This window comes from Myiozetetes cayanensis, unplaced genomic scaffold (assembly GCF_022539395.1).
Source record: "Myiozetetes cayanensis isolate MyiCay16 unplaced genomic scaffold, myiCay2020 scf12, whole genome shotgun sequence".
Lineage (NCBI taxonomy): Eukaryota > Metazoa > Chordata > Aves > Passeriformes > Tyrannidae > Myiozetetes > Myiozetetes cayanensis.
In genome coordinates, this window is record NW_026086826.1 from 5,109,210 (window position 1) to 5,136,313 (window position 27,104).

At 48.6% G+C, this 27,104-nt stretch overlaps 2 protein-coding genes across 2 annotated transcripts; one reads left to right on the plus strand and one right to left on the minus strand.

Annotated features, from left to right (window-relative positions):
• The first annotated feature begins 413 nt into the window (after positions 1-413).
• On the plus strand, positions 414-19,217 carry RAD54L (RAD54 like). The gene is made up of 18 exons (XM_050306958.1): positions 414-502; positions 608-694; positions 1,685-1,804; positions 2,549-2,609; positions 4,191-4,326; positions 5,114-5,183; positions 7,256-7,544; positions 8,019-8,143; positions 9,932-10,082; positions 11,348-11,474; positions 13,592-13,666; positions 14,072-14,202; positions 14,310-14,420; positions 14,566-14,689; positions 14,993-15,071; positions 15,179-15,358; positions 16,819-16,982; positions 18,164-19,217. The coding sequence occupies exons 1-18, from the start codon at positions 500-502 to the stop codon at positions 18,363-18,365; spliced, it is 2,235 nt and encodes a 744-aa protein (XP_050162915.1). The 5' UTR covers positions 414-499; the 3' UTR covers positions 18,366-19,217.
• On the minus strand, positions 19,046-27,073 carry LRRC41 (leucine rich repeat containing 41). Its single transcript, XM_050306959.1, has 10 exons — positions 26,968-27,073; positions 26,802-26,888; positions 26,228-26,298; positions 24,326-25,457; positions 23,665-23,910; positions 22,647-22,811; positions 22,280-22,378; positions 21,671-21,793; positions 20,746-20,821; positions 19,046-20,016 (listed from the first exon to the last, which is right to left on the minus strand). The coding sequence occupies exons 1-10, from the start codon at positions 27,053-27,055 to the stop codon at positions 19,782-19,784; spliced, it is 2,322 nt and encodes a 773-aa protein (XP_050162916.1). The 5' UTR covers positions 27,056-27,073; the 3' UTR covers positions 19,046-19,781.
• Positions 27,074-27,104: the final 31 nt, after the last annotated feature.

Sequence of the window (27,104 nt, forward strand, 5' to 3'; positions counted from 1 at the left end):
CTTCTCCCCTTTTTTCCCTTCTCCCCTTTTTTCCCTTCTCCCTTTTTCCCTTCTCCCATTTTTTTCCCTTCTCCCTTTTTTTTCCTTCTCCCCTTTTTTCCCTTCTCCCATTTTTTCCCTTCTCCCACTTTTCCCTTCTCCCTTTTTTTTTCTTCTCCCTTTTTTTTTCTTCTCCCTTTTTTTTCTTCTCCTTTTTTTTTTCCTTCTCCCTTATTTCCTCCTTCTCCCTTTTTTTTCCTTCCCCCTCCCTTTTTCCCTCTTCCCCCCTTTCCTTTCGTTTTTCCCTTCTTTTCCTTTCCCCCTTCCCCTCCCCGTCTCCCTGTGCAGAGCGCCGAGCGGATCGATGCGCGTCGGCGCTCGCTTGGCCACGCCTGTTGCCGTGGGGCGGGGCCGGCCCGGCGCTTTTCCCGCCACCGGCGCGGCGCGCGCGGGCTGGGACCGGGATCGGGACCCGGGATCGGGATCGGGATCGGGACCCGGCATTGGGATCCGTGAGGAGATGGTGGGTAAGGGGGGGTGATGTGTGTGTGTGGGGGAGCACCGGGCCGGGGAGGGCTGCACCGAGGTTCCCCCGGCCCTTCACTCTTGTGTTGTGCCTGTGTCCCAGAGGAGGAGCCTGGCCCCCAGCCAGCTGGCCAAGAGGAAGGCGGGCGAGGACGAGGAGGAAGAGGAGGAGGACTGGCACCCCCCGGCGGTGAGCGAGGGGCCCCCGGCGGGGTTTTTGGGGGGGGTAGCCGTGGGCAGGGGGATGCGGGGCGGGGCGGCGCTCCCAGGTCCCGCCCCGGGGCCGGATCCTCCCCCTGCTCCGGGGCATCGGCCCCCACTTTTGTGCTGCTCTCGCCACCAGCGCTGAAAGTTTGTGTCCAGGCCTGCGGTTGGCGGGAGAGTTTTCATTGTGTGCCGAGGATGCTCGTGGTTATGGAAATACTGGTCCCCCGGGAGAGCTTCTTCGCAGTGCTTTGTGGAGGGGGTGGGTGACTGGGTAACTGGGAATAGGTCAGTGTTTAAGACAAAACAGAAAGTTACGTCTTTTGTAACAGGACACAGGAGGATCGGTTTCACCGATCATCTGTGAGACACTTTGTTTGACCGTTCATAATGACACCAGTCCCAGCCCTAATCCTAATTTACAATTATGTGCTGTGTCAGGTCAGAGAGTCTCACCTCGTTGTTTTCTGTGTCAAATCCATTTTTCTGTGCCAGCAGGTAGTTGAAATCATGCCTCAAGCTGAAGAGTGCTTTGTTAAGTCAGGAGACAGACCAATGACTTGTTTATTGTCATGCCTTTCTAAGTGTTTGAAATGTGGGTTTCAACGTGAGGCCTTTCGCCTGCACAACAACAGGTGCCACGGGAGCCTCTGGGGACGCCCATGTAGTTTGTTTTCCGCTATTAACCCTTTTCTTAATTCTGCTTTTTTGGGGGACAAGCCTGCCCTTTTACAGGTTACCAAGTGGTTCTTGTTTTCTTAGCTGAGAGAATATTTTAAGCCTCACGCAGCTTAAACTTTGGGGCCATGCAGCGACCTTGGTGGTGCCGCTGGCTCCGTTTTTTGGCAGCGGGGGTGAGCGGTGGTTGTGTCTGCTCAGCTGCCTGGCTTGGTGCTCACTGAGTGTGACAGGGATGCATCTTCTGGTCTCGCCACGTGCCCCCAAAGAGTTGTTCTGTTGCGGTTCCGTTTTCCAGGCTCGGAAGAGGCAGAAGGCCGGCGCTGAGACGGAGAGCGGGGAGTGTTACAGGTCGCCTTTCCGAAAACCCTTGGCCGCGCTGACCAACAGACCCCACTGCCTGGACAGCACTCAGCATGTGAGTGAGTGGGTGTTGCTGCTGGCACAGGTGCTCATCCATCGAGGAAGTCCAAGTGCTTCCATGGCTTCCATTTAATCAGAGCTGTTATGGAAGCCACACACACACACGGAGTCTTTAGGAGAGGTCTTTTGCCAGCTCCAGCCGTTTAATGTTGAAGGAGGTGTGGTGGGGGAGCTTTCTGTAGTGGAAATCCTAAATGAGATAGTTTTGTGGGGCCCAGCTTAAGGATAGTGCCCAGGGACATGGGTCACTTTCCCCCCAAGGTGGGTCGAGTGCTGTCTGCTTGCCTGGTTCTCTCTGAGCTTCCACTGCTGGAGACCAGATGCTGGACTGGCTGGGTGCTTGCTGATCCAGTGTGGATGTTCTTGCAATGGTAACCCAGCTCCTTTACAGGAAATGAGTTGCCTGACTGAATTACCAAGGCAGGGGGAAGCTATAGCTCTTTTGAAGAAGTGAATAAAGCCAGTGGATTTAGGAAGATGGGAGTTCAATTTCATGCATTAGAAAACCCAAAGGAAAATCATTTTGAAAAGTGGAGTTGGTGGAGGGAATAGTGCTGATTTGTGACTTTCATCCTTTTGGATATTCTTGAAAATAGTTGGAGTTGAAGCTTGAATAGATTAAATAGAGGAACTCTGAGCACTTGGCAAAATTGAGTTTTTGAAAAATGTCCTGGACTTGCCTTCTTGAGCAGTCTCTGATTTCAGGCTTCTTAAATATGTTTTCTTTCTGAATTCCTAGGAGGCTTTTATCCGCAGCATTTTGTCCAAACCCTTCAAAGTCCCCATTCCAAATTATAAAGGTAAGATGAGGAGGTTTAAGGATTGTCTGTGTTGGCTGACTCGGGTAAAACAGATGATGCTTAGGCCTGTCAAATACATCTGTGGGGATTATTATTATTTTTTGCACTGATGCATGTGTTCCAGAAATCCTGACTTAATTTTGAAAGAAAAATACTGGCATATTAGCAAAGTCTTCATATTTCTTACTGGTGTTTAGTTTGGATAATCCTACATTTCAGAATTGGATTTTGTAGTCTTACTGCTATGCATTTGATGTTGTGCCAGGAGATTTTACACCACATCACGAATACAAAAGCAAGATGAATTCCAAGCCACGAAGGTTTACCGTTTAAATAGTGATGCTAACAGACAGAAGGCTGAGGTGAAAGAGATCGTATGTGCCAGTTTTATTTCTGCTTGGCTTGGTGTGTTGAGCCTCAAGGTGATCTTCAAAACGAGATAGTTTTGAAGTTCAAAGCCTCAGCTGGTTTGAATCAGTGAAACACAAGATCTCAGAAACAAACGGGCCTGTTCGTGTCCCCTGTTTCCCCTTCACCCTCTAGCTGAAAAACTCGAATGCAGATCAACCAGTTTCGCTCAAACTTCAGTTATAAAAATATGTCTGTAAGCAGACACTGAATATGGAATGACAAGCCCCAGAAGAGTTTGGCAGAGTTAGCTTTGTGGAAAAGCGGATTTGTCAGGAGGCTGAAACAGAACTGTAACTGAAAGCTGCTTTCTCTGGCTGTTATCTTCCTCTCTTTATTGGGAAGTGTGGCTGTTCAGTGTGCTCTTTTCTTGGTGTGTGTGTGTGCTGCTGCCTCAGTTCGTGATACACTCCTGTTTTGCAAGGAGCCTTAGCAAGTAGTGGGCAAATAGACCCTGACTGAATCTTTTCCAAGCAAAATCAATCCTGGGAGCCTGAGTTTTGGTTTCTTTTTGTTCTTATGTTCTTTTTGTGTTCATCTCCATTCCAAAACTGTGACATCAAAATACAGTAATAGGAAAAGGGACTCGAGCTTGGTTTCTGTTTTTCGCAGAAATTGGTTCTAGCGTCAAACATCCACAGTTGCTCATCAGAGAGAAAATAACATTAGAATATTATTCTACTCTAGAGAGTTGGTAGTGGCAGTATGATGATAACTATGGCACTGTACAACTTCATCACTGTTAAAGATCAATTCCTGACCTTGCATCAGAGACGCAGCTCCGGCTAAGTCTGGGTTAGGTGATCCCGAAAGAGGATTTGATCCAGTATATACTCTGCGTGGGAGTGTATTTACTGAGCTGCTGAGGTGCACATTCCGGAGCCCTACTTGGCTTTCAGAAAGCCAGAACAACCACCTTTGGGGCAGCAGTGCCACTGCTCCCTCTTTGCCTCTGTTCCTTCGTTCCGTTCTTTGCTGCCGCGGAGCTTCCCGCTGTGCGCCGGCAGAGCGCTGCCAAACAACGGCCCTGCTTGGGTTTGCTGTCTGCACCAGCGGTGCGTGCATCTCCACCCCAGCACCCAATTAAATCGCTGTTCCTAGACGTGTTCCAACTCTCTCAGCTCTCTTCCAGGAAGATGCTGTTCTCTGAGTGGTGCCTCTGTTTGCTTTCAGGGCCCCTGGGCTTGCGCGCGCTGGGGATCAAACGGGCGGGACTGAGGAGTCCTCTCCATGACCCCTTTGAGGAAGGAGCTCTGGTTCTGTATGAGCCCCCGGTGCTGAGTGCCCATGACCAGCTGAAAATAGACAAGTGAGTCATCACCTGGCAGGAATGGCTGCAGCTCTGACCTCCTCCTAGGTGTAGGTTTACGTGCTTTTCTCCCAAACGTGCTTGAGCTGGGGTCTGAACATCAAGGGAAGTTTGGTTCCAAGCGTTCTGCCTCTGAATTGGTTCAGTTATGGTAACAATCAAAGAAAGAATGTACCCATGCAGGGTTGTTTGTGTTTTTCCGTGGACTGTTTCATCTCCCACACATCACAAATTTAAATCTGTTGCAGGGAATGAGCCTGCAGACATGGAGAAGCTGTTTAGAAAATCCTGTGGCTTAGCTGTCAGTCAGGGAACATCAGCATCTAAGGACAAGCAGAGGGAGATGACTGACAGTCAAATGTTAGGCTGCCTAATGGTTTTAATTTTGAAGCAGTTTCTTTTATGCTGCTGTTATAACTTAAAAGGGCTGTCAGCTAGATCTTCATGGGCAGAGGAGGGGGTTTCTCTCTCCAGTAATGCAATTACAATATTGTTATCGAAACAAGAAAAACAATAATGACTTTTTAACTGTGTCTCTGAACCACATTCTGCCCTTGTTTTAACCACAGCCCACATACATGGTTTCACTGATGGTTTAGACTGTGGATCAGGCCTCTGTGACTTCATTCTCAAAACTGAATTAGTCCATTTTTCACTTTCTTGTTGGCAGTTACTAGCCCTGTACCAAAGGGGAGTCCTCAGGATAACAGTGAGATTTAACAGAACCTAAACATACGCTATGCTGAGTTCATTAATCACAGTCTCCTTCCTTGACTGCCTCCTGCAGGGACAAAGCACCTGTCCATGTTGTGGTGGATCCTGTCCTCAGCCGTGTTTTACGACCCCATCAGAGAGAAGTAAGTTTTCCATCGGGACCTGAGGGTGTGGTGGGAGGACTTGGTGCATTTCAAAAAGCTGCAATTCCTCTGCTGGAATTGTTACAGGTCTGCATAGACCTCACAGAGTGACAGTCTGTGACAGTCTGACAGACTCTGGTCTGTTGCACGTGTGAACTGGACATTGGTTTTACCCATCCTCTTAGATGCCTGAGTGCTGCCAATGTTCTTTGTCCCTTTTTTAAGCAAAGAGTCGGGGCTGAAAGTCCTGCCTTTGCTTACCTTGATGTCTGGAGATGGAGATATGCTGATTGGATATAGTTGCAATAAACTCTGTTGCAGCCCAGACTTGGGTCCAGCAGGGCAGACTGTCCACGACTGGTCAGCAGAACTGATGGGATCTGCACTTCCCGAGCCAGGAAACACTGAAGTTCCTCTTTCTGGTACCATGTTTCCCAACACAGTGTGGAGTAGGTTCCTACTTCAATGTGCTTTATTTGGAGGCTGCCCCTTATAGGTGTGAGCTGTCTCTGACATACACATGACAGTGGAGAGTGCCAAAAAATACGTTGTAAATATATGCAACATCACAATACGGCAGCAGTGGGTACAAACCTCCAAATACCTAATGCAGCTATCTGGACAGTTAAAAGTTCATCCCAGATGCAGTATATTATCATTTAAGCCTGGAGGCAGCACAGATGGAAGCTGTGATTGCTGATCTTGCAGGCTAAGCAGGTCAAGCTGGATGTGTCCCTGCGTGGCAGGTCTTCACATGGCTCTGAGAGTGCTGTAGGCTGCTCATAGCTTGTACTTTATCTCAGAGCTGGCACTGAACCTGTGACCCAGCGTAATGCTCGTCCCTGGCTGCATAGCTGGAGGCACTCTGGTTTTGTGTGAGCTGCTTCCTGCTGGTGCTTCTGTCAAGTACTTGAAGTTATTGTGTCTTATTGGTGTCTCTGCTGTTTTTTGGCAGGTGGATATGTCTGATATAACACTTTCTCTTCTGATGAGTAAATCTCTGCCTGCTAAGATTCCTGTGCTGTTTTATGCAGGTGATTCTTATAGAGAGTTGTACAGCTCTGCTCCAGCTTTGTTGTGACTTTTGCCCAGGTGCTGGATCCACAGCCAAATGCAGGCTTGTAGGTAGTAATATATGTCATAGTTGTTCAACTAGCTTAAATAAACTCCATTAACCTGTTGCTAGGGTCCTAAGAAAGAAAGAAAAGGATTTGAAAATGCAAGTGAAGGTGCTCTGTCTTCCAGTCCTAAGTAGTGGAGTACTGAGGGGTGAATCTGTGCAGGTGTTTAGGTTGTATTCCTCACTCCCTGCTCTGTTGACACAATGCAGGGAGCTTGTACTTTCCCAGCACAATGCCCTGGTTTTCTCTGACTCTCTTACCATCACATGGTAGAGGAACATTTTGCAGAGTCTTTCTCTTCTTTTTTTTCTTTTCCCTCCCTTTTATCTCTCAGTGATGTGTCAGAGCCTAATGCAGGGCTGAGCTCTTCTCCCACCATGTGACGTGGGTTATAACCTCAGCCCTGTGCCTTCTCTAAAGCTAAATCTGCTTTGGACCTTGAGCCCCCAGGTGAGTCATTGTGCTTCTAGGCAGAAGTGATGAAGGCTGCTAAGAGTATCCTGGGAATTAATCGGGTGGCAGAAACAATTCTGCTCACTCTATAAATCTGTGCTTTTCAAATTACCTAATTGGGTGTCGTTAAGATGATTAACCTCTTTGAAGTGATCAATGCATGTCAGTTTGTGGCCTGGCCCTGCCTAATGCAGTCAAGGGTAGAAATTTCTGGCAATTCACATCGGGAAACTAGTTATAACTGTACAATTAAAATGTAGTATGATTTCCTGCGTGTTATGAGGTACGTGCTGGCACCAGTAATGTTGTTCCAAACCAGATGTTGGCTGCATTTTAGTTGTGTCTCGAGTGATTTCCCTCTGTCTCATTAGAACACTGCGTGTCCCCAGGGACGTGTGTGTGCTGGCTGTTGCGGTGTCACTCCTGTGCATTGTGGTAATGAAGCTGTCGTTCTGCTGGTGTCCCCATCCTGCTCTGAGGGAACGATTCTTTTGGCAGGGAGTGAAATTCCTGTGGGACTGCGTGACGAGCCGGCGGATCCCCGGGAGCCACGGCTGCATCATGGCAGACGAAATGGGGCTGGGCAAAACCCTGCAGTGCATCACGCTCATGTGGACGCTGCTCCGCCAGAGCCCGGACTGCAAGCCTGAAATCGAGAAAGCCGTGGTGGTGTCTCCCTCCAGCCTGGTGAGGAACTGGTACAACGAGGTGGAGAAATGGCTGGGAGGGAGGATCCAGCCCCTGGCCATCGATGGAGGCTCCAAAGAAGAGATTGACCGTAAACTAGGTACAGAAATGTTTGCAGACTGTGCATTTGGCTGGTTTTGGTCAAAATCTTGCGTTGGGAGAAGCCCAGAGCAGCTGATGTGAACATCTGCGAGCTGTCACTAGAGCTCTGGATAAAAGTCTTTCCACTAACGTGTTTAGATCAGATCCTCATGTGCTTAGTAATAGTTGATCTTCTGGAATAATCCAGATCCACCTGTGTTAAAGTTAGGGCAGCCCCAGCACCTCTTACTTTTCTCCAGCCACAAGGCTGGAAAGGAGGTGGGAGTGGAGTAGAAATGGGGACAGTGTGGGGAAAGGAGCATGGATGTACATGTGTGGAAGGGGTGCTGCAGAGTATTTGAAAACCACTAGGTGTTGAAACAGGCAGGTTTTCCTAGATTTTTAAGGCAAAAGTTTTGACTATTTGACTCATTTTCTATTGGTTTTCATCATCCTTCTTTTTTTTTTTCCTTCCCCCCCTTTCCATCTGCAGTTGGCTTTATGAACCAGCGTGGCCTGCGAGTGCCTTCCCCCATCCTGATCATCTCCTACGAAACCTTCCGACTCCACGCCGAGGTGTTACAGAAGGGCAGCATTGGGCTGGTCATATGTGATGAGGTACTGGGGCATCTTGAAGGAGAATCCATTCCTGGCATGTTCTCAAGATCTGGGTGAAACTGGATCTGCTTTCTGAAAAGGGAGGTGTACAGTGGGAAACAAGGCTTAGCTGTGGACAACACCCATTCTGGTGTTTGAGAGGCTCTGAGGAGTAACCAGATAAACAGACTCTGTAAGCCTGAACAAGGGAGGGTGTCTTCATGCGCCAAGATATGAAGAAAATCCAGTTGGTGGTAACTGTGGCCGCTTTGTAGGTCCCTGGCAGGGCGGGGGCACCTGCTAGGGCCTTCTCAGTGTGAAATGCATAGCAGGAGGTCCACTGCCTGCCTGACTGTTGGGATCATAGTCAGAGATCCTGGCTCACTGATCTGGCTTTCATTTGGTTTTGTCTGTACTAAAGTGAGAAATACTTTCTGTTTGGCCTGGCCTCATGTTCTGCCCAGTAATTTTTAACTTGGCTCTGTTTGGAGCAAGAAGTTGGACTGGAGACCCCTAAGGTCTCTCCCAGCCTAAATAATTCTGGGATTCATCTCTTGTGTGCAGTGTTGGCTGATGTCAGCCATTTTATTCTGGCCATCTTACTCAAAGTGCCTGTGGGGCAGTTTGAAGAGCAGTCCCATGGCAGGACCCTCTTTCCCCTCTCAGTAGTCTCATGCTTGGGGTCGAGGTAGGAGAGGTAGGTAAGGAGTCACCTCATACTGTTTGTTCAGGAGGAAACAGAGCTGGCTTGACTCCCAGCTCACCAACTGCTGGATCAAGCTTTGCCAAGCCTGTGCTGTCAAGCTCTGCTTTCACATGGCTGAAATCGAGTTGCTTTTTTTTCGTTTATAGTTCCCTATTTATAGGTAGTGAGAGCCAGAGATGCTTTGAAGGACAAAATAAAACAAATGTCCTCTTCCTCCTTGAAACGATCAATCTGGTGGCTGTTGAGGTGTCCACATCTGCTTGATAGAGGGGATTTGTTATACAGTGGTGCCACCCAGTGGTGTGGCTTTGTGTTTGCTAGAACAGTGCTGAGAGGAGATTATAAAGAACAAACACCTTCGTGAGTGTAATTCCCGTACACCTTTTATCTACTCAGTCCATGACTGCCTGTATTTCCCAGTGCCCCTGGGATGGGGCCAGCAGACAGGGAGATGCTGGGAATGCATGTCCTTGGCCTTGTGTCTTCTGTATATTTTCAATAAATACTCATCTCTGATGTGGTCTGGCACTCGTAAAGAGCATGTTATCACTTGTGCTTTGTCCTACACAGCACTCAGATGCTAATAAAGTTGCTTTTATCAGGCGTGAGAAATGGGGCCTGTATTCAGGTTACCCTGTAAGAGGTGCAGAACCTCTTTTTATTGGTGTGCAAAGGTCTGGCAATCCTGGATATAAGTGCACTGAATGGCTTGTGATCTTGATTTTGGGTGAAGCAGTTTTACTGGTCCAGAGTTCAGTGCCTGGTATTGATAGCTGAAAACATCCCTGTCCTTGAACAGGAAACAGTTCTTATATAATGTGGTGCTTGTTATTTTCATGGGAGGCCTTCTTGCCTGGGTGTGACTCAGATATTCCTGGTCTGGGAAGCTTGTAATGTCATGTTTCCTCACATGATGGCTTCAGGTTTTCCACCAGATTCTTGCCTTGGAAAGAAATCTGTTGCAACACTTACTCCACTACTGGGAATAGGAAAAACGGTGAGATGCCTTGTGGGAGATACAGGATATCAGTGTTGATGAGGCTCTCCAAGCTGTTTCCCAACAGGGCCACAGTTTTAATTCCTGTTTTTCTGTTCTTTTAAAGGGCCACAGACTGAAAAACTCTGAAAACCAAACGTACCAGGCTCTCAACAGCTTAAACACACCTCGACGAGTCCTTATCTCGGGCACCCCCATTCAGAACGACCTGCTTGAGTATTTCAGCCTGGTGCACTTTGTCAATTCGGGCATCCTTGGTAAGAGGTGAATGTGTGAGAGATAGGAGGGAGGGGGAGTTGCTGGCCAGCAACAACTGAGACATTAGTGAGAGGAAAGACTGGCAGGGGGCTTGGAACCGGGTGATCTCTAAGGTCTCTTCCAACCCAAACCATTCTGTGATTCAATGAGACTTATTCTCAGTTTGTATCCAGAAAGTCTAGATCAAGGTCCTCTGTTCTAGAGGCTGTATGTCATCAGAGCTCTGTTTCAAGAAGATTGTAATTTAAAGTACACCAGTGTAACAGGTATTTTGGAAGGGAAAGCAGTCAAGGTGAAATGAATATATGAACCTGAGTACTGCGTGGCTGATCTTGAGGCAGGCTGATCCCTGCATCCCTGGGAGCAGGTCTGCTCCTTCTCAGTGTGGAACAGCTTGTCTTTGTCGAGAGGTCATTTTCTTCCTGCCAAGGAATGAAAACAAACAAATGTGTAAATCATTTATTTGTTGCTATAACTCCTCACACATGATTGTCTCAGGTTGTTGGGCATCCAGTCCAAGAAGGCTTCTCATTAATTCTAGTGCATGCACAACTCGAGTTAAACACAGTTCATCAGATTATTAGTCTTAGAAGTGGCATTTGGGCTGTGTCTTTTTCTGTTCAGCTGTTCTGCCCCCAGGAGTTCTCAAGGAATGGATGGAATGGGGGCGCTGGATGTTCTACATGTGCTTCAATTTTAGGTAGCTATTACAGGGAGCTGATGTGATTTCACCCACCTCCCCCTTGACCTGTGCTCTGGGCAGGATTAGTCTCCCCGTGCTTCCAGTTTGTTCTTCCTGAGATGATGTTAATGGTGGAACTACTGCAGCAAAGCTGCATGCATGCAGTAGTCATTTTTCGCACTTTCAGCCCTGTAACCAGTAATAAGCAACTGATTACAGATAATTTTGGAGTAGGCACACGTAATGCCTGTGCTGTTGTTTGCAAGGACAAACTCTGGGAGTAAAAGTACAGCTGGAATGTGAACAAAAACAGTATGTGCCCGACGGTTTAAGTGAAATTGTGTGACCTTTGGCTGTGCATTGTTGTTGGAGTACAAAATGATTTTCTGTTTTGTACTCATCTGCCTGCCTTGTTTGAATCTTTTCCTGGCTAGAAAGAAAAGCAAGTCATATGGATGGGGTGAGGGTTTGTTTTATCTGATAGCTGGTCTCCGTGCTTGGGGTGTGATAGCTGGTGCTGTGGGATACTGATCAAAGGTTATTTGGTTGTAGTTGTCACCTTCTCACTTCTGTTTTGTACAGGTACTGCACAGGAATTTAAAAGACATTTTGAAATGCCCATCTTGAAAGGCAGAGATGCGGATGCAAGTGAAGCTGAGAGACACAAGGGAGAAGAGAGGCTTAAAGAGCTGATCAGTATTGTGAACAGGTGAACTTCATCCCTCTTCTCTTTGCAGAGCTTTTGCATAAGCCCTTTGCATAAGCCCTGCTATCTTTCCAAATTACAGTTGTAGCTGCAATGAATTCTCTTGCTGTTTATGTCTATTCAGCAAGTGATTGTGCAAGTATTTATTGCATAAGAGATCTATACAGCACGTAGCTTTAGCCTGGAAAACAGCACTGGCACGGTACAGTCAGCTGCAGTCACCTCCAAGCAGTACCCTCAGGTACTGAATCTTTATTTGATCCTAATGTTTCTGTTTTCTCCTGGGATCTGAATAATCAGGCACCATCCTTTTATTTGTGTTGAGATAACTACAACTGTGGGCTGGGTCAGACCTGAGATCCATCCAGCCCAGGTGTTGAGTAGCAGGTGGAGTACAAGGAATGTCACTCAGTTGTGCTGTTGATTGCCCGAGTCCCCCAAGAGTCCAGCTCACACTTTCATGGTTGTGTTGGCTCTGTTGGGCTTATAAGACAGACTACTGGGGTTAGAGATGGGACTCCTGCTCCCCAAGAAGCACCTCTGTGATGTAAAATGCTGTCTTACTTACTTTTGGTTGATTTTTTGGTATTTGTTTAAACCTGTTTTCATGAATACAACCAGTTTATTCACATCTGCTGGCAGTTGCTTGGCTCTAAGAGCTTTTTATAGAGAAGACTCTTGGATTCTCAGCATTGCTGGTGTCTTCAGTTCTTTTTCTGTTGTCTTTTTGTGGTTTTGTTTTTTGTTTGTTTTTTCCTTTTGTTTTTAATCCTATCTTTTGCAACCATCACAAATACAATCCTGCAGTGCATAGTCATGATAAATTGAATTTCACACTAAGTGCAATCTCTCTCTGTAGAGAAAGTCCTGACCTTGACTCAGATCAGCTGCAGAAGCCTAAGAAAAAGGAAAGGCTGGGAGGAGAAGAGCTTTTATTCCTTAGATGCAATAATTTCTCTTTATAGATGATGGAAAAAGGGTGTAAAAGCATATTCAGGAATGCTTGTGCCTGGCTCTGTTGAGGTCCTTTCTTTTATTGTGCAACAGTCATAGTACACAAATAGGGAAGATGAAGCACATAAGTAGTAACAGATGAATCTGATAAATTTGGTAGGAGTTGCAAATGGGGTGGTGATGCAAAGACACGTGGAATCACAGCTGGAAGGCTGGAAGGGCCCCAGAGAAGGCATCTAATCCGTCTTGCTGTCCTAAGGTAGAAGGTGTTAGGCCTAAACCATCTCTTACTTAACCCCCACCCAGCACTGAAGACCTTGCAATTCCCTAGGACACCTTTTCCAGGGCATCACTGTCTTTGCAGTTAGAAAATGCTCTTAATGTATAACATAAATCTCCCTTACTGCAGTTTAAGCCTATTATTTTTCATCCTTCTGCTTATGGGTTTGGAGATCAGATTATTCCTTTATTTACCAGCCTTTGACAGATTTTGGGGCTGTCATACATCCCTGCTGTCTTTCTTCTGTAGGTTTTGTAACATATTTTTGATGTTTCCTGGCAGAACTGGGTTTCTGCTCCTCTTATTCTGGTTGCTCAGTTCAGCACTTTTTCTAATTCATCCCACCTTTTCCTAAGTGTGGTGGAACTGCTCCGTGGGGCATTTCCACAGCCCCAAAGGATTTTGCCCTTTGCTGAAACCTTGGGCCAGGCAATGAACCTGTTTTGGCTGAGGATGGCTACTAAGTTACTAAGTGGGAAGCTGCCTGCTTGTAATTTGGGTTATGCCCACAGCGTGTAATGGTTAATTCCTGTCCTTGTTTACTGTCCATGCTACTGGTCTTTGTAGCTCAAACTGTGAATGCTGTTGGTATTTTGAGGAAGAGCAGAGTTTCTTTTGTAAGTGACTGGGCTCTGTTAGGTGGAATCAAGCCTGAGCTCTCCAAATTTCATGAACCGTGTTTGGAAGACTATCAAAGACAGTGAGCTCTGTGACATGGCTTCGTGTGGATGGTGGGTGTCTGGCCTTTGCCGTGTGTTGGACTGTCTCAGTCTCTTCTGGAGATAAGATGTCAAAGGGACTGTGTTTTGACCACATGAGGAAAACTAGTGATAAAACAGGGGTTTGATGTCATCCAAGCGTCTGATCTTGATTTCTCTCCCTGCAGATGTTTAATTCGAAGAACTTCAGACATCCTGTCCAAATATCTGCCAGTGAAGATTGAGCAGGTGGTCTGCTGCAGGTACCAAAAAGCACGTACTGTGCCTGGGAAATGGGATGAGCAACAGGAAGGGCTAAAATGCTGCAAAGAGCCCTTCAGTTCTTGCAACTGCTTCCCTCTAGGAATGAAGTTGTAGCCATTGGCAATAGGTTGCTTTTCCTCCTGAAAGCAGGATGGACAACCTGCAGCTGGTGGTTCTGGTGGTGTACAGCAGAGCCCTGGGTCCTGCAGGGCATCTGCAAACTTTTCTTCCAGCTCTGAGCTGAGACAGCAATGCTCTACCAGCAGCTTTGGGGCTGTTCTAGGCTGTCCATGCTATAGCTTAAAAAAAAAATTGAGCTGAAAGGAACACACTGTGTAGATGGAGCAGGATGGGCTTTGGTTTTGGGTGCAGGCCGAGACTGCAGAGCTCTTGTTCTGTTTCAGACTGACACCTCTGCAGGCTGAGCTGTACAAGAACTTCCTGAAGCAAGCCAAGCCAGTGGAGGAGCTGAAGGAGGGCAAAATCAGTGTGTCATCTCTTTCTTCCATCACGTCCTTGAAGAAGCTCTGTAATCGTGAGTTGTTCCAGTCATGGAGTGGATTTGGGTTTTGCACAGTTGGTGGGGTTTTTTTGGGTCTCCCTTGTGCACTCCACAATCTCTGAGCTCTGTTGATTCTTCAGACCCTGCTCTTATCCATGATAAGTGTGTGGAAGAGGAAGAAGGATTTATGGGAGCCCTGGACTTGTTCCCTGCTGGCTACAGCACCAAATCTGTGGAGCCCCAGCTTTCAGGTACTGTGGAACTCAACAGTACAGATGTGCTGACTAGCAGAGGCAACCATGAGACTGTATTTAGCATCTTAATCAAGTGCCCTTCCAAGGTCTGGAATTTGGTGGCTCCTGCTCTAGCTTTTTCTTTCTTTCATTTTTTATCCAGGAAAGATGCTGGTTCTGGATTACATCCTTGCTGTCACCAAAAGCACCAGTAATGACAAGGTGGTTTTAGTATCGAACTACACTCAGACACTGGATCTATTTGAAAAGCTCTGCAGGAGCAGAAGGTTTGTCTTTGGGCTTTGCTTCTTTAATCCTGTGAGGCTGTACTTGCAGCCTACACTGTAAAAGAACTGTCTATTTCTACACTTTCTATCAGCAGGAACTCATGATCTCTTGTACCTCAGGTGTTCCTGAACTGGAACTACTGTGGCTTGAGCTTTGTCTGCTGGGGTCACTCAGCAGAAAAACTCTGGCCCTCTGCAAAAGTTCCTAAAGCCCATTACAGGGCTGGTTTTGACAGATTTTTCTCTTATAAGTAGGATGCTCTAAATATGGCAGCAGTCTGACTGTAGTAAATGCTGTTCTAGGTATTTATATGTCCGGCTGGACGGCACCATGTCCATCAAGAAGAGAGCAAAGATTGTGGAGCGATTCAACAGCCCCTCGGTGAGTGGAACCTGCCAGATGCGAGCGGCTCTCCTGCCGGTTCTGAGGGCTGTGAGCAAAAAGTGTGGCTGCCTCTGTGGTCTAACCCAAGCCTGCCTTTTTTCCAGAGCCCCGAGTTCATCTTCATGTTAAGCAGCAAAGCAGGTGGCTGTGGTTTGAACTTGATTGGGGCCAACAGGCTGGTCATGTTCGACCCCGACTGGAACCCGGCCAACGACGAGCAGGCCATGGCTCGCGTGTGGCGGGACGGCCAGAAGAAGATGTGCTACATCTACCGACTGCTCTCGGTGAGTCACACTCCTCCCACCTCCTCAGCCTGGAGCTCTGGGTGCCAGCCCAGGCTGCAGCTGCGGTGATTTGGAGGGAAAGAACTCTTTTTTGTGTTGGTGACCAGAATTGATTGGAACTTAATTGCTTCCTACCCTTAGATGTGTTGCCATGGAAAAACCATGAAGGCTCTAGCTGGAGGGTCATTACTGCAGCCCTTGGTTTCTAACAGTGTCTGGCTTCTGAGAAATAGAAACAACTGTGCCTTTGCAGATAAGAGATGCTCTTTTGAAGTCATTTAGGCATCTGACTTCTTTAATTTCAGGGGATGTCTGATGCCAAAGTTGCTGTTTTTCAGGCTGCAGCCTGTTTTAGTTGGGTGTATGTGTGCTTAAGAAACAACAAGTACATTCCTGGAATTGCAGCCAGCATTTGGGATGGGGCTGCCAGTTAGCAGGTAGGGTAGCTGCTCTGTGGTGGAAAACTATGAAGGAGAGTAGTCTTTTCAGGCTACTGTAACACTTTGTCCATCAGTACCAGTAGTGATTACTGCTCAGAAATGTCACTTCACTGCTCTTGTTCACATCCACCTCTCATTAGTTCAGACTTTGGGTTTTTTTGTTTCATTTTGTTTTGGTGTTTTGTTTTGTGGGGTTTTTGTTTGGGGTTTTGGGGTTTTTTTTGTTGTTTTTTTTTTTTTTTGTATGTGGATTTTGAGGTTTTTGGGGGGGGCTTGGTTGGCTTTTTTTGAGTGTAAGCTTGCGTTCCTTGACCAATTATTATTTTTAACAAAACAAGCATTATTTGCCCATCTCTTCCTCTAACCTGACTGCACTTGGAGGCATTGCTTTCAGAATTAGGAAACCAGTCTGCAAATCGTGACTAATCACCCCCCTGCTTGGTATTGTGTTTGTTTGCAAAACAGACATTTTGCTCTTAGATTTTTGCCTTCAAAATGTAGCACACTGGGCTTTCTGCACATCTGTTTTACAAGCAGTCATCTCCCTCCAGACAGGGTGTGATTGATCCGTGTGTGGGTGAGCCAGCAAATACTTCTGATGCTCATGTCACCCAGGGCTAGCCCTTGTTGCTGCGTTTTGGGAGGTTGTGTTGGGGATTTTTTGTCAGGGAGCAGCTGTAGCTGCTCAGCTCCTTTCCCTTCTTTCCTGTCAGCACAACCTGGTGCAGTGTGTGAGCTTTAGCTACGAGTGGCAGCTCCACCTCTTCCTCATCCATATATCCACTGCATCCACTCCTGTAGCCCCAGTGAAAGACAAGCAGAGTGGGGTTGGATCAGGAACCAAATAGGCATGGTTGGAGTGCAACTTAATAAAACATGCCTGTCATCTGTACTGGCTTGGCAAGGCACTGAGGGGTCCTGACAGCTTAGTGCTGTTTGATCTGTGGCACTTTCTCAGTGTAGGGCTCCTATAACACTGGTGTCCCAATTGTGCTTCATCTCTGACTCTCTCCCATGTAGACAGGGACCATAGAGGAGAAGATATTCCAACGCCAGACCCACAAGAAGGCCCTCAGCAGCTGTGTGGTGGATGAAGAGCAGGACGTGGAAAGGCACTTCTCCCTTGGGGAGCTGAAGGAGCTTTTCACTCTGAATGAGACCACCACCAGTGACACCCATGACAAGTGAGTACTCTGAATGGTGAATGGCTGGGATAGCAAAAGAACCACTCCACAGTTTGGTCTTGTGATTCAGGGGTTCCTCAGGCAGCAGGAGGAAACTCAGAGAATGGGTCCCAAGCATCTCTGCTTCTGGAGCTGTTGACTATCTGGAGATGAGCACTTCCTTGCTGTTCCACCTTTTTGTTGTCTTAGAACAGCTGTGCTGGCCTGGACAAGTGAGCAAACTATCTTGTTGCTGTCTGTGGTTGGAAACTGTAAAAAACTGCAGTTAGTGAAAAGAGAGAAACTGATCAGAGCTGCTCAGATTGGTGGAGCCCAACCTGATCCTTCCTTGTCGCTCTCTTCCTGGTGGTTTCTGACTTCCAAATGCTGAACTGCTTCTCACTGCTAGGGCTTCTCTCTGCTAAGAATTCATGAAGCCAACCCAAGTGCTCTTCTGGGGACTAAAACAATCCTCCATTGTCTCCCCTACTCTCCCACTCCTGAGACCTGTGATATTGTAGCCACTAGAAAGAGGACAGGGAGTGCAGGAAAAATGCTTCACTGTGTTGGTTAAGATTCTTAGTTCAGCCAGGAAGTGAAGAGGATTAGTTTTAAGCTGACTCAAAGCTTAGCTCAGTGTAGGTATCCAGTCTGCATGGCAACAGCCCTTGCTGGCAGGGCTGCTGCTGCTGCTCTTTGTCCCCTTATGTGACAGCTCAGTGGGGCATCTCCAGAACAGCCCTAGCACAACCTGGTGACTGTAGTTGGAGCCAGGATGGAGCATTCTGGTGTGCTCTCTTGAATTCAGGAATCCTGATGCAATAGTAAGAAGGAGTTAGCAGCAGTCACTCCAGAGCTGCTCTAAGCAACGTCCCACACTTTTCAGGGGAGACTCCACCTGAACTTCCTTTGGGTGCTGCTGGACTATTCCCTCGTGGTTAAACGTGGAGAGGGAGTGACATTAGAAACAGAACCTCCGGGTTTCCAAACTGTGTGAGTCACTCTGTATTTGAAACGTGCACCAGAAGGTGACTGTGTATTTAAACAAAACACGGTAGTAATTCAGAAACTGGAAATCCAGTTGTTGGTGTTACAGGCGGAGGGGAGTTAATCCAAATGTCCTTGGGGCTGTATTTTTAAACAACCCATAGACTGGAGCAGCAGGGGAGCCTTGCACTGATCTTGTACCGACTGTTTTCCAGGATCAAGTGCCGCCGCTGTGTGAATGGGCACCAGGTACGGCCCCCTCCCGAAGGCTCCGACTGCACCTCGGACGTGTCCCAGTGGCACCACTGCGCGGATAAGCGGGGGCTGCAGGACGCGGTGCTGAGGGCTGCGTGGGACGCCGCCGTCACCTTCACTTTCCATCATCACTCCCACGAGGAGCAGCGAGGGATTCCCTAACAGGTTACTGTCCCCTGTGGGGGCAAGTTTTAATCCCTTTCAAGGAAAGGGGCAAGTGGGTAGCTGTGCCTGCTGGACTGCTGTGTGGCTGTGGAACAGCAGAACAGCGTGGCTTCCGAGCGGCTGGAAGGGCCTTGGCAGTGTTCAATCTGCTGCAACAGCAAGGAGTCCGTGGCTTTTTCTCTGCTGTTGTACTATGTGCCTGAAAAACAGCCCTTTGGGTACTGGGAGTAACAGGACCTTGCATGCTTGATCTGACTTAGCACTGGTTCTCCTGCTGTTGGTGTCTGTGCCTGCGACTCGGCCAGGTTTAAGTTAGGTCTGGAGTTTTATAGCGCTTGATGTGCAGTCTTGTGTTTGGTTTGGTTTTTTTTTCCTTGACAGCTGTGGCTTACAGCTGCTGATCAAAACTTGCAGGATCCATTTCTGCTGTGAAATGTGAACCTGGCTGATTACTTGGGAACAATAGGATTTGTACAAGGGGAAAAAAATTTTAGCTTGTGTGTTGAACATCTGACTGGAAGGGTCATGCAGGCAGTAGAAAATCAGGCTCTATTATGGTAACTCATTTCTAAAACCACTTGCTTTGTTACGGGCAGGATCCCCTGATCTAGTAGAGTGTTTTAATTGAGATCACCTTACCAGCCAGTAATAAAATTCACACTTTAGTACATTATGGGTCTTATTTATATTTTTTATTGCAAAAATGTTACAAAAGACCAAACTATTTAAAACCTCTGTAAAATGACTGCAGACACTGGAAAAGGGCAACAGGATTGCAAATAAACAGCAAGCTACTTGGTACATAAAGAATTTTTTTTTGGTATAAAGTAAAATTTTCCAAATGGAAAAGGTCAAGGCCTGGGGGCTTTGTTAAGCTTATTTTCTACTCCCTTTAAGTGGAGGAAGGAGTTCTTATTTCACAGAATGGCTGAAGTTGGAAGGGACCTCAGTGATACTGTGCAATAGCCCTCCTCAAAAGCAAGGTCACCTAGAGCTGGTTGCCAAGGACCACAACCAGATGGCTTTGGAGTCTCTCCCACAATGGAGATGGCTATGGAGATGAGACACTGGCTGAAACCACATGAAATTTGTCACAACACCCAGTGAAGTAAATAACTGCTTGCTCAGAAATCTGCAGGAAGTCACAGAAGCCCCTCTGATATATGTCCCACTTAAAGTACTCCAAGTAAGGTGGTAGAGTTTAGATCACCTGGAAATACAGCTGTTGACCCACATGGTCTCCTGTGTCACTTCACTGTCATACCCTTTCAAATGAATAGAAAAGTGACAAGCACAACTCTGGACTGCTTGAATCAGGGGAAGAAACCCCCACCTGTGCTGTGAATCAATCTTCCTGGCCAGGGACCAAACTGCTTAGTTCAAGCTGATGGGTCTTCTCTGCTCCTGTGTCCATCACATGACACTGATGTAGTCAGCAAAGGCCTGGGAGGAGTCCCACGAGTCGTTGACCACACTGCACACAGCTTTGAGACGCCGAAGCGCTTCTTGAGCTGTTTCTGCATCCTGGTCCAGCCAATTCTGGAAGAGGCGGAGGTGTGTGAACTGAATCTGTCCCCCTCTCTGCTGGATGTGGCCTTCCAGCTTCTTTGTGAACTCCAGGAGCCCATCAGGTTTGATGCAATTCGAGCTTTCCAGGGAAAGAAAGATTAAAAAAAGTCATTAAGAGTCTAGGCTATAATTTGAGCTGTTTAAATTGCTGTTCCTTCTAGTAACTGCCAGTGCAGGTACGTGGGGATGTTTCAAGGCTAAGTGGCACCTTCAACAGTACAAAGTGTGAAAAACAAAACTGAAGCACAGTAATATGAAGGGCTGGAAACATCTTAAAACTAAGGTGATAACCTTAAACTTGTTATCTTCCTTACCACTGACTTAGGTAGATCTAGGTGTGGCCTTAAAATGTTGCTGGACCCAAGCTGCTGGCTAAGCAGTGCCAGGAGCACTTCAGTCTCACAGCAGCTGTCAACTGCCTGGACCAAGGGGCTTACCCCAACCTACAGGTCCCAGCACCAGCCTCAGCAGTAAGTGATCATTTATGTCTTCCTTCTGAGAAAATCTGAAGAGCGTGTGTCAGGTCCTAGTGTTTCTAGGAGATTCAAAGGTCAATTCCCTTGCATAGATCTATAAATAAATATCAAGTTGCATGCTGGACTTGAATCTTGTCAGAGGGTACAGTAACAATCAGGATTCAAGGGTGCTGAAGGAGTAGCTATGGTTAAATAAATTGTCAAGCCTGCGTGTCTGCAACCTGAGCCTCAAGGAAGGAACAAAACCATGCTCAGGTTCTCCTGATGTCAGAGCCCAGTTCAGCTCTCTCCCTCCCCAAACAAGAAATCCAGTGTTTAGTGCAGCAGAATACCTGACATCCAGCTGGCAAAGAGAAGAGGAAGAATCTTCAGAGAAAATGTCTGCGAGGGCAACCAGCCTGTGATTCCCTAAAAGGGGAGAAATGTCACTGTTAGATGCAAACTGGGAACTGTCTTGAAATTTTAAATGGCCACAGGGCTGGGATAACAGTGCAGAAATGAGGCTGTAATGATGGGAACGCACAAAGGGCCCATCTCTGCACCCTCAGTTTGTCTCCCTAAGGGGCCTAAAGTGAATTCACCCCCCTGAGCACAGTGTTCAAGGCAATGAAGACATTTGCTGATAGGACAGTTGTTTTCACTAGAAAAATTCTGGTTTTGTTTGAGAAGTCCATATGCAGCTTTGTTTTAGAAATTAAGTGTGTTCAGGTTATGCCAAGCTTTTCTGTTATATTTTACTAAAAGAACAGAAAACAGTATTCTGGATTCACCTGAAATTAATTTCTCAAACATTTCTACTTGGCCTCTGATCCAAAAATCCTATCATTTCTCAAAATTCAGTTCCACTTAGACACAAACTTTACTTGCTCCCATCCCTCCAGTGGCTGCCAACAGCTGTTAAGACACAAAATGCCCAAACTTGGGCAAAATCTGCAGCTTTGAATGAGAGGCAGAACATCTCCTGCTGGATCTGTTCCTGTTCAAGATCAGTGTTCAGTCAGATCTGGAGACCTGCTGATACTTTACTGCAGAGAAAAGCAACTGTAACTTGGGCCCTTGGTACGTTGCTGATCACAACCGAAATTTTGCCTTTAAAAAGTGAACTCGGTGCTCCTTACTTTGTGAGCTAAATGCACTCTTGTTCATGCACGTGATAATTTCAGCACTGCAGTGTCCCCAGCTGTCAGCAGCTCCAGCCCTGAAGTTCCCTCCAAGAGAGCTGGTCTAAGGCCCCACAGCAACGTTCTCAGTACGCACCAAGGCGGTTCCCGGGCAGTTTGAGGCTCTTCAGGGTTGAGTTTCTTTTCACTGTATTGATTATTTCTGACAAAAACTCGGCAGTGGAGCTTTCAAACAGCCGGCAGAAGGAAAAGGTGATTTCTACGGAAGAAATGGATTGACAGTACACGTGAGTGCTCCCTGCGCCTCATTATTCCATGATTGCATTCTGCAGACAGCTCCAGTCCCTAATCCATATGGAATAACAAAGCTACTCCAGCAGTGGATTGCATATAACAGCACTTCTGCTCTGTCAGGAAGACAGCTGAGATCACACCCAGGGAAGTGGCTTTGCCAGCTGACCCAGTTAAAGGCTGATGTGCTCTGCAGGTTAAAAATCTCTGGTTTATAGCTGAGATTACAGACTTCTCTGCAACGTACATCAGCCTTGCAGCTGCTCTTCTCTGCCCTGCTGGCACAAAGAACCAGGCACGTTCCTACTCTGCCAGCAGCTACAGATCTGCTCCAGGGACTGTTGACATTTGGCTACACCTTACACGTCCAAAGATCACCTCTTAAATGTCAGCCAGCTGAAAGCAGCCACCGGCAGCATCTTTCCAAGCAACAGCACCCAGGAGTTTGCTGTACCTTGCAGGACGGGATCCTGCAGCAAAAGCAGAACTTCTTTCTGGTGCTCAGCCAGGTTCACATCATGAAAGCTCAGTTTCTTCAAATTTGGAGTACACTCTAAAAGCAAAATAAGTCAGGTAAAGCACTGTACACCCCTGACCCAGCTACCACCCAGAAACTGAGCTGAACTGTAGGTAATTTGTGCCGGATTGTGGGTCATTAAAAAAGGAACCATCCTGCTGTGCAGGATCATCCACACGCTCAGCAGAGAATGTGGGATGGCTGACACCCATTTCCTTTTCTCAGGAGACTTCAAGGATGCCCACACTGAAGGAAGCTACACTGTGTGTGCCCCAGTGATGCTGCCCAAGGGGTAGCAGAGTACCTCTGAGAGCTTCCAAAAGGAGCCCGAGCTCCTGAGAGCAGGGCAGCGTGGCACTGTCAAGGGACAGCTGCTGGAGGGACTTGGATGCCTTGAGGACTGGCAGCAGGAATGTGGTGTGCAGAGGCTCCCTGGGGAATCGGATCTCCAGCTGCTCCAGGCAGCTTTCTAAGGGAAGAAAAACAAGCAACAATGAGTGAGTTTGGCCTGGAGCGCCCATCTTCAATGCAGCTGGTCCCACAATAAGCAGGAAGCCTGTATGCCTGACACCACTATCATTTAGGTTGGTAGAAATTGCCTGTGCAACGTGCCCTGCCCCACAGAGCTCCGTGTCAACTCAGACCTATGGTCATGTCAGTCACTTGTGGCTCATTCCAGGACTCCTGCTAGACCACAGGGCCACTGATCTCTGCAGGGCTCTGGCAGTGAAATAAAGGCTTGAGAAAAGGTCACCCTTTATGCACAAACCAGTCAGTGTCTCTCTGGAGCACAGCTCTTTGCTGACCCCACTGCAGACTGGCTCACACTTTGCTCACTGCTCTTCTGGCCATTCAGGGCTAATAAGGGTGAAGGAAACACATGCTGCAACCCAAAGGCTTGGTCGCTGCTTTGCCATCATCTGTGGTACTGAGATGATCAAGGGATGCCTTCACTCTGCTTAAGGATCGGTCTAAGGCTCAGAGCCTCGCAGTCAATGGCACGGACAAAAGCTCCCAATCAATTTACAGATCTGGTGGTATACACTCCCCGTGGGCAGTCACAGCCAGCAGGTTTATGACTGGCCCTGTACGAAGCTGATGTTGCAGCAGGCTGGCATACAGCTTTCTCCAGGACTCAGGCTCTGCAGAGTGCCTTACGGACTGGAAGTGACAAACTGCAACACCACCTAAATCAGAAAGGTGAGGCTGTTAATTGCCGAATAACACACCACTGTTACACTGTAGCGTGAAGCGTGTGCCAAGCTTTTACAGCCCTATCTGCCTGCCAAGTCCTGGTCATCGCTCAGGAGGATGATCCCTACCTGGGATTTCTGCCTCACTGCAGCTTGGATTTCCCTCCGGCCTGTTCCCCTCCAGCTGGTTTTTGAGGTCGAAGCTGACCGAGAGCGTGTGGAGCTGTGGGAAGGCGCTCAGGACGCAGCGAACGAGCTCCATGCAGGGCATGTGGGAGAAGACGTCGCTCACGCGCAGCACGCGGAGGCGGCAGTCCGGGTGGCGGGAGAGGGCCCGGAGCCCGGAGAGGATGCAGCAGATGTTGGCATCCAGGCCTGGAACAGCATTGGCACAGAGAGGCGTTAGCTGTGTCCATATGGACACTGATGCACACGTGGCTGGAGCTGCACACACAGCCCGAGTCAAAGGCTAAACTCACTGACTGCTGTATCCACGTGTTCTTAAACTACGCTGTGCACGTGGGAGATGGAGATCCGGCTCTTCCCTTCGCCCTCTCTGAAGGGCATATAAGCACAAAGCTGGGGGTATTCTGGAGCGGAAGGGCCCCATCCTCTCCCTCAAATAAGTCCTCACACTGATTAAACATCTCTCCTGAAACCCTTCTCAAGATGAGGCACCAACACTCTTACAATGCCCCTCCCAGTAAAAACCAAATCAGGGTAAACCCGAGCACCAAGTTCAGACCATTAGAGCAGGGCTGGAAGGAAGCACCCTGTTCGCAGCACTGACCATTGTAAGACAGAACCAAGTTTTCCAAAGACACCCAGGAGCTCAGCAGGTTACTCAGAGTCCGACACGTCTCCCCGGTCAAAGGAATGGAGAACAATTCCAGAGTGGACACACTTCGGAAGCGGTGAGCAGCTTTCAGAGAAAAGATCCCAGCAGGTCCTCCTCTTTTCTTACAGCCAGCATGGCCAGTGCACGGAGATCCAGGGGAGGAACTAGTCCAATTCTCTGCATTTTCTCCCTCTGTGGTTCTGGTTTTCTCAAGCAGCCCTGAATTACCCTCTCTAGCAACAGTAAAAACAAAATCATACAGGTCTTCTGGGTCAGCATAGGGTCCCCTGCTCCATCTGAGGCAGCGACGTTTCCTCCCCACTGTGGGTTTCAGCCGTCTGCGCGTTTTCCAAAGAACAGGGTGACAGGACAGCTGTCCTGGGCCACAGCGAGGGGAAGATGCCCCCTGAATGCTGGTGTGGTCACAGGGCCCCTCACTGCTGGCCTCCTCACACGGTTGGTTTTGCAGGGGAGAACTTCTCGGGACAGAGAGGACAGAGTTCAGGTGAGCATCACCCTCCGCTGGGGCCTCAGGGAATGCCTTCTGGTTCTCACCATCGCTCCCCTCCCTCTCAGCGTCACGGTATCTCTCTGCTCGCTCCTGCACCAACTCCCGCCTTGGGGCTTTGTCCTCCTCTCTGCAAAGGCTACACTGATACGTGAGGGCATTTCCTGAGCGCCAAAACCCAGCGCTCATGCTCAAAATGAGAAGAAGAAGAACCGTGTCGGGAACAGGCCAGGAGTACATGGACACCTGGCTGACAGAGCCGTGGTGAATCAGCCGGTGGAGGAGCAAAACCAGCGAACGCCTGATGGACTGGTCGGAGGAGAGGAGGTGCTGGAACTTCAGGGTGTGCAGGGAGCCGGCCAGGTTTTCCAGCACTTTGTGGTTGTGCTCAGCAGCGAGCTCCACGGCGCCCTGCAGCATGTTGCAGAGGGTGAGCTGGGACACGTGCGGGGAGCTGTGGAGCAGCGGCGAAAAGTGATGGTCGTTGAGGCGCCAGTCGGAGGAAATGTCCAAGACTCCGTGGAGAACGTTGGAGAAGAATGTTTCAAGGAACTTCTTTCTCCAACAGGTTATATTCTGCAATTGAACAGGGCATAGGAACAAGAAGTCAGTGTTTTTCTCGTTCTTTTTAAGATAAATTATTGCTGCCTGCTAACTTGGTAAATGCAGTGTCCAAAAACCCCTCCTGCTACCTCCACTGAGACCACCTTTCTAGTTCTCAACATACTTCCTCACTGTATTCCTTGAAAACCTGAGTTTACTCCCATTGCTCTCTTCATTCTGCTTCTGGCCCAGTTTATAAACATATGCAGTGGTTTGCAGATGAGCCACATTTTTGCCTATTAAAAACCACGTCATCGGCAATTTTCTTCCTGAGCATCTATTTACAGGCTGTCATTAAGTTGCCTGCTAATGATTCTTTTATGATGATGACTCAATGAAGCTGCTTCAGTTTTCCTACCTAAAACCATCCTGCAAACTCACTGTCTTCTGTAAGTATTTTTCTCATGCTTTCTAAGACATCAGCACATGTTTTTACCAGCGTAGGTGTAAGCACGACATAAGATACTGGTTTTATCCTCTGTTTTCCTGAGAATCTCAGAAGACAGAATTTATTCTTTTGGCAATCTCGCTGTTGGGAGATGAAGGGTGTGGCTGCACACTTCTGTTCCTTTTATGAACCCTGCTTCCCAAAATGTTTGTGCTACCAGGGTCACGCTTTGGTCCAGAGCTCTGCAAACGCTTATGAACAAGCGCCAGCAATCGCTGAGAAGTTGCCAGAAACAAAACCTCATGGAAAACGGCACCTGTGTCGTGCCCCTTCTCCCACCTGAGCGTTTCCTCACCTCTGAGTTGGGCGGCCTGGTTTTCATCACATCATCCCACAGCTGGCGCCAGATGGGCTGTGTCGAGAGGCCTGGGGGGAAAAACCATCACCGGGGTGTTTTCACCCCTCTCCCCATCCCAGCGCTCTGCCCTGGGGCTCACCGGGATGCAGGGATCACAGACCCAGACCTGCTGCACAAGGACGGGCAGGGGGAAAACCGACGCCTTTGATGGGACACGAGTTAAAAATGTCAGGTTTTGCTGGTCCTCAAAATAGCGAAGTTACAGCAGGGCCCGCAGCGGTGCGGGAACCCTGCCGGGGTGAGGGACGGAGCACGAGGGTTTGGATGCAGCTGAGTGTCCCAGCCCCGGTGGCAGGGACGGTGTTCGGGGGGTATCCCTCTCCATTGAGGGTCTGTGCTCCCATTTCCAGCCCGGAGGGGCTCCCCTCTCCAGCGGAGGGTCCCTGTAGTGTGGAACTCGTCCCTCCAGGTTTGGGAGCATCCCCGCAGCCTCCCACCCCATCACTTCGGGGCCCCATCCCTCCCGCCCGGGGGTCCCCCCCGGGTTCTCCGGCGTCCCTGGCGGTGTCACCTGCTCTCCGCGCGGCGCCCTCGGCCCGCTCGAGGTGGAAGATGGTGAGGAGCGGCAGGAGCCCCCGCAGGAGGTGCCCGGGCAGCGCTGCGGAGAGGGAGAGGGCGGCAGGGTGGGGTCAGGCCCGGGTCCCGCACCCCGCCGCCCCACGCCGCCCGCGCCTTACCCCAGACGTCCCGCTCCAGGGCGCCCATGCTGCGGCTCACGGCGGCCGCGCTCAGAGCGAACAGGCTGGGCGGCCGCTCCGCCGCCATCGCCGCCTCGGGCACCGCCCCCCGCCCCGCGCCGCCATCTTGGGGGCGG

Coding starts and splice junctions, on each gene's coding strand:
- LRRC41 (XM_050306959.1), bottom strand. CDS start 27,055: ATGGCGGCGGAGCGGCCGCCCAGCCTGTTCGCTCTGAGCGCGGCCGCC. Junction 26,889..26,967: donor CCTGGAGCGGGACGTCTGGG/GTAAGGCGCGGG, acceptor CCCTCTCCGCAG/CGCTGCCCGGGCACCTCCTG. Junction 21,794..22,279: donor GCAGGATCCCGTCCTGCAAG/GTACAGCAAACT, acceptor TTTCTTCCGTAG/AAATCACCTTTTCCTTCTGC.
- RAD54L (XM_050306958.1), top strand. Junction 4,327..5,113: donor GACCAGCTGAAAATAGACAA/GTGAGTCATCAC, acceptor TGCCTCCTGCAG/GGACAAAGCACCTGTCCATG. Junction 10,083..11,347: donor TGTCAATTCGGGCATCCTTG/GTAAGAGGTGAA, acceptor TGTTTTGTACAG/GTACTGCACAGGAATTTAAA.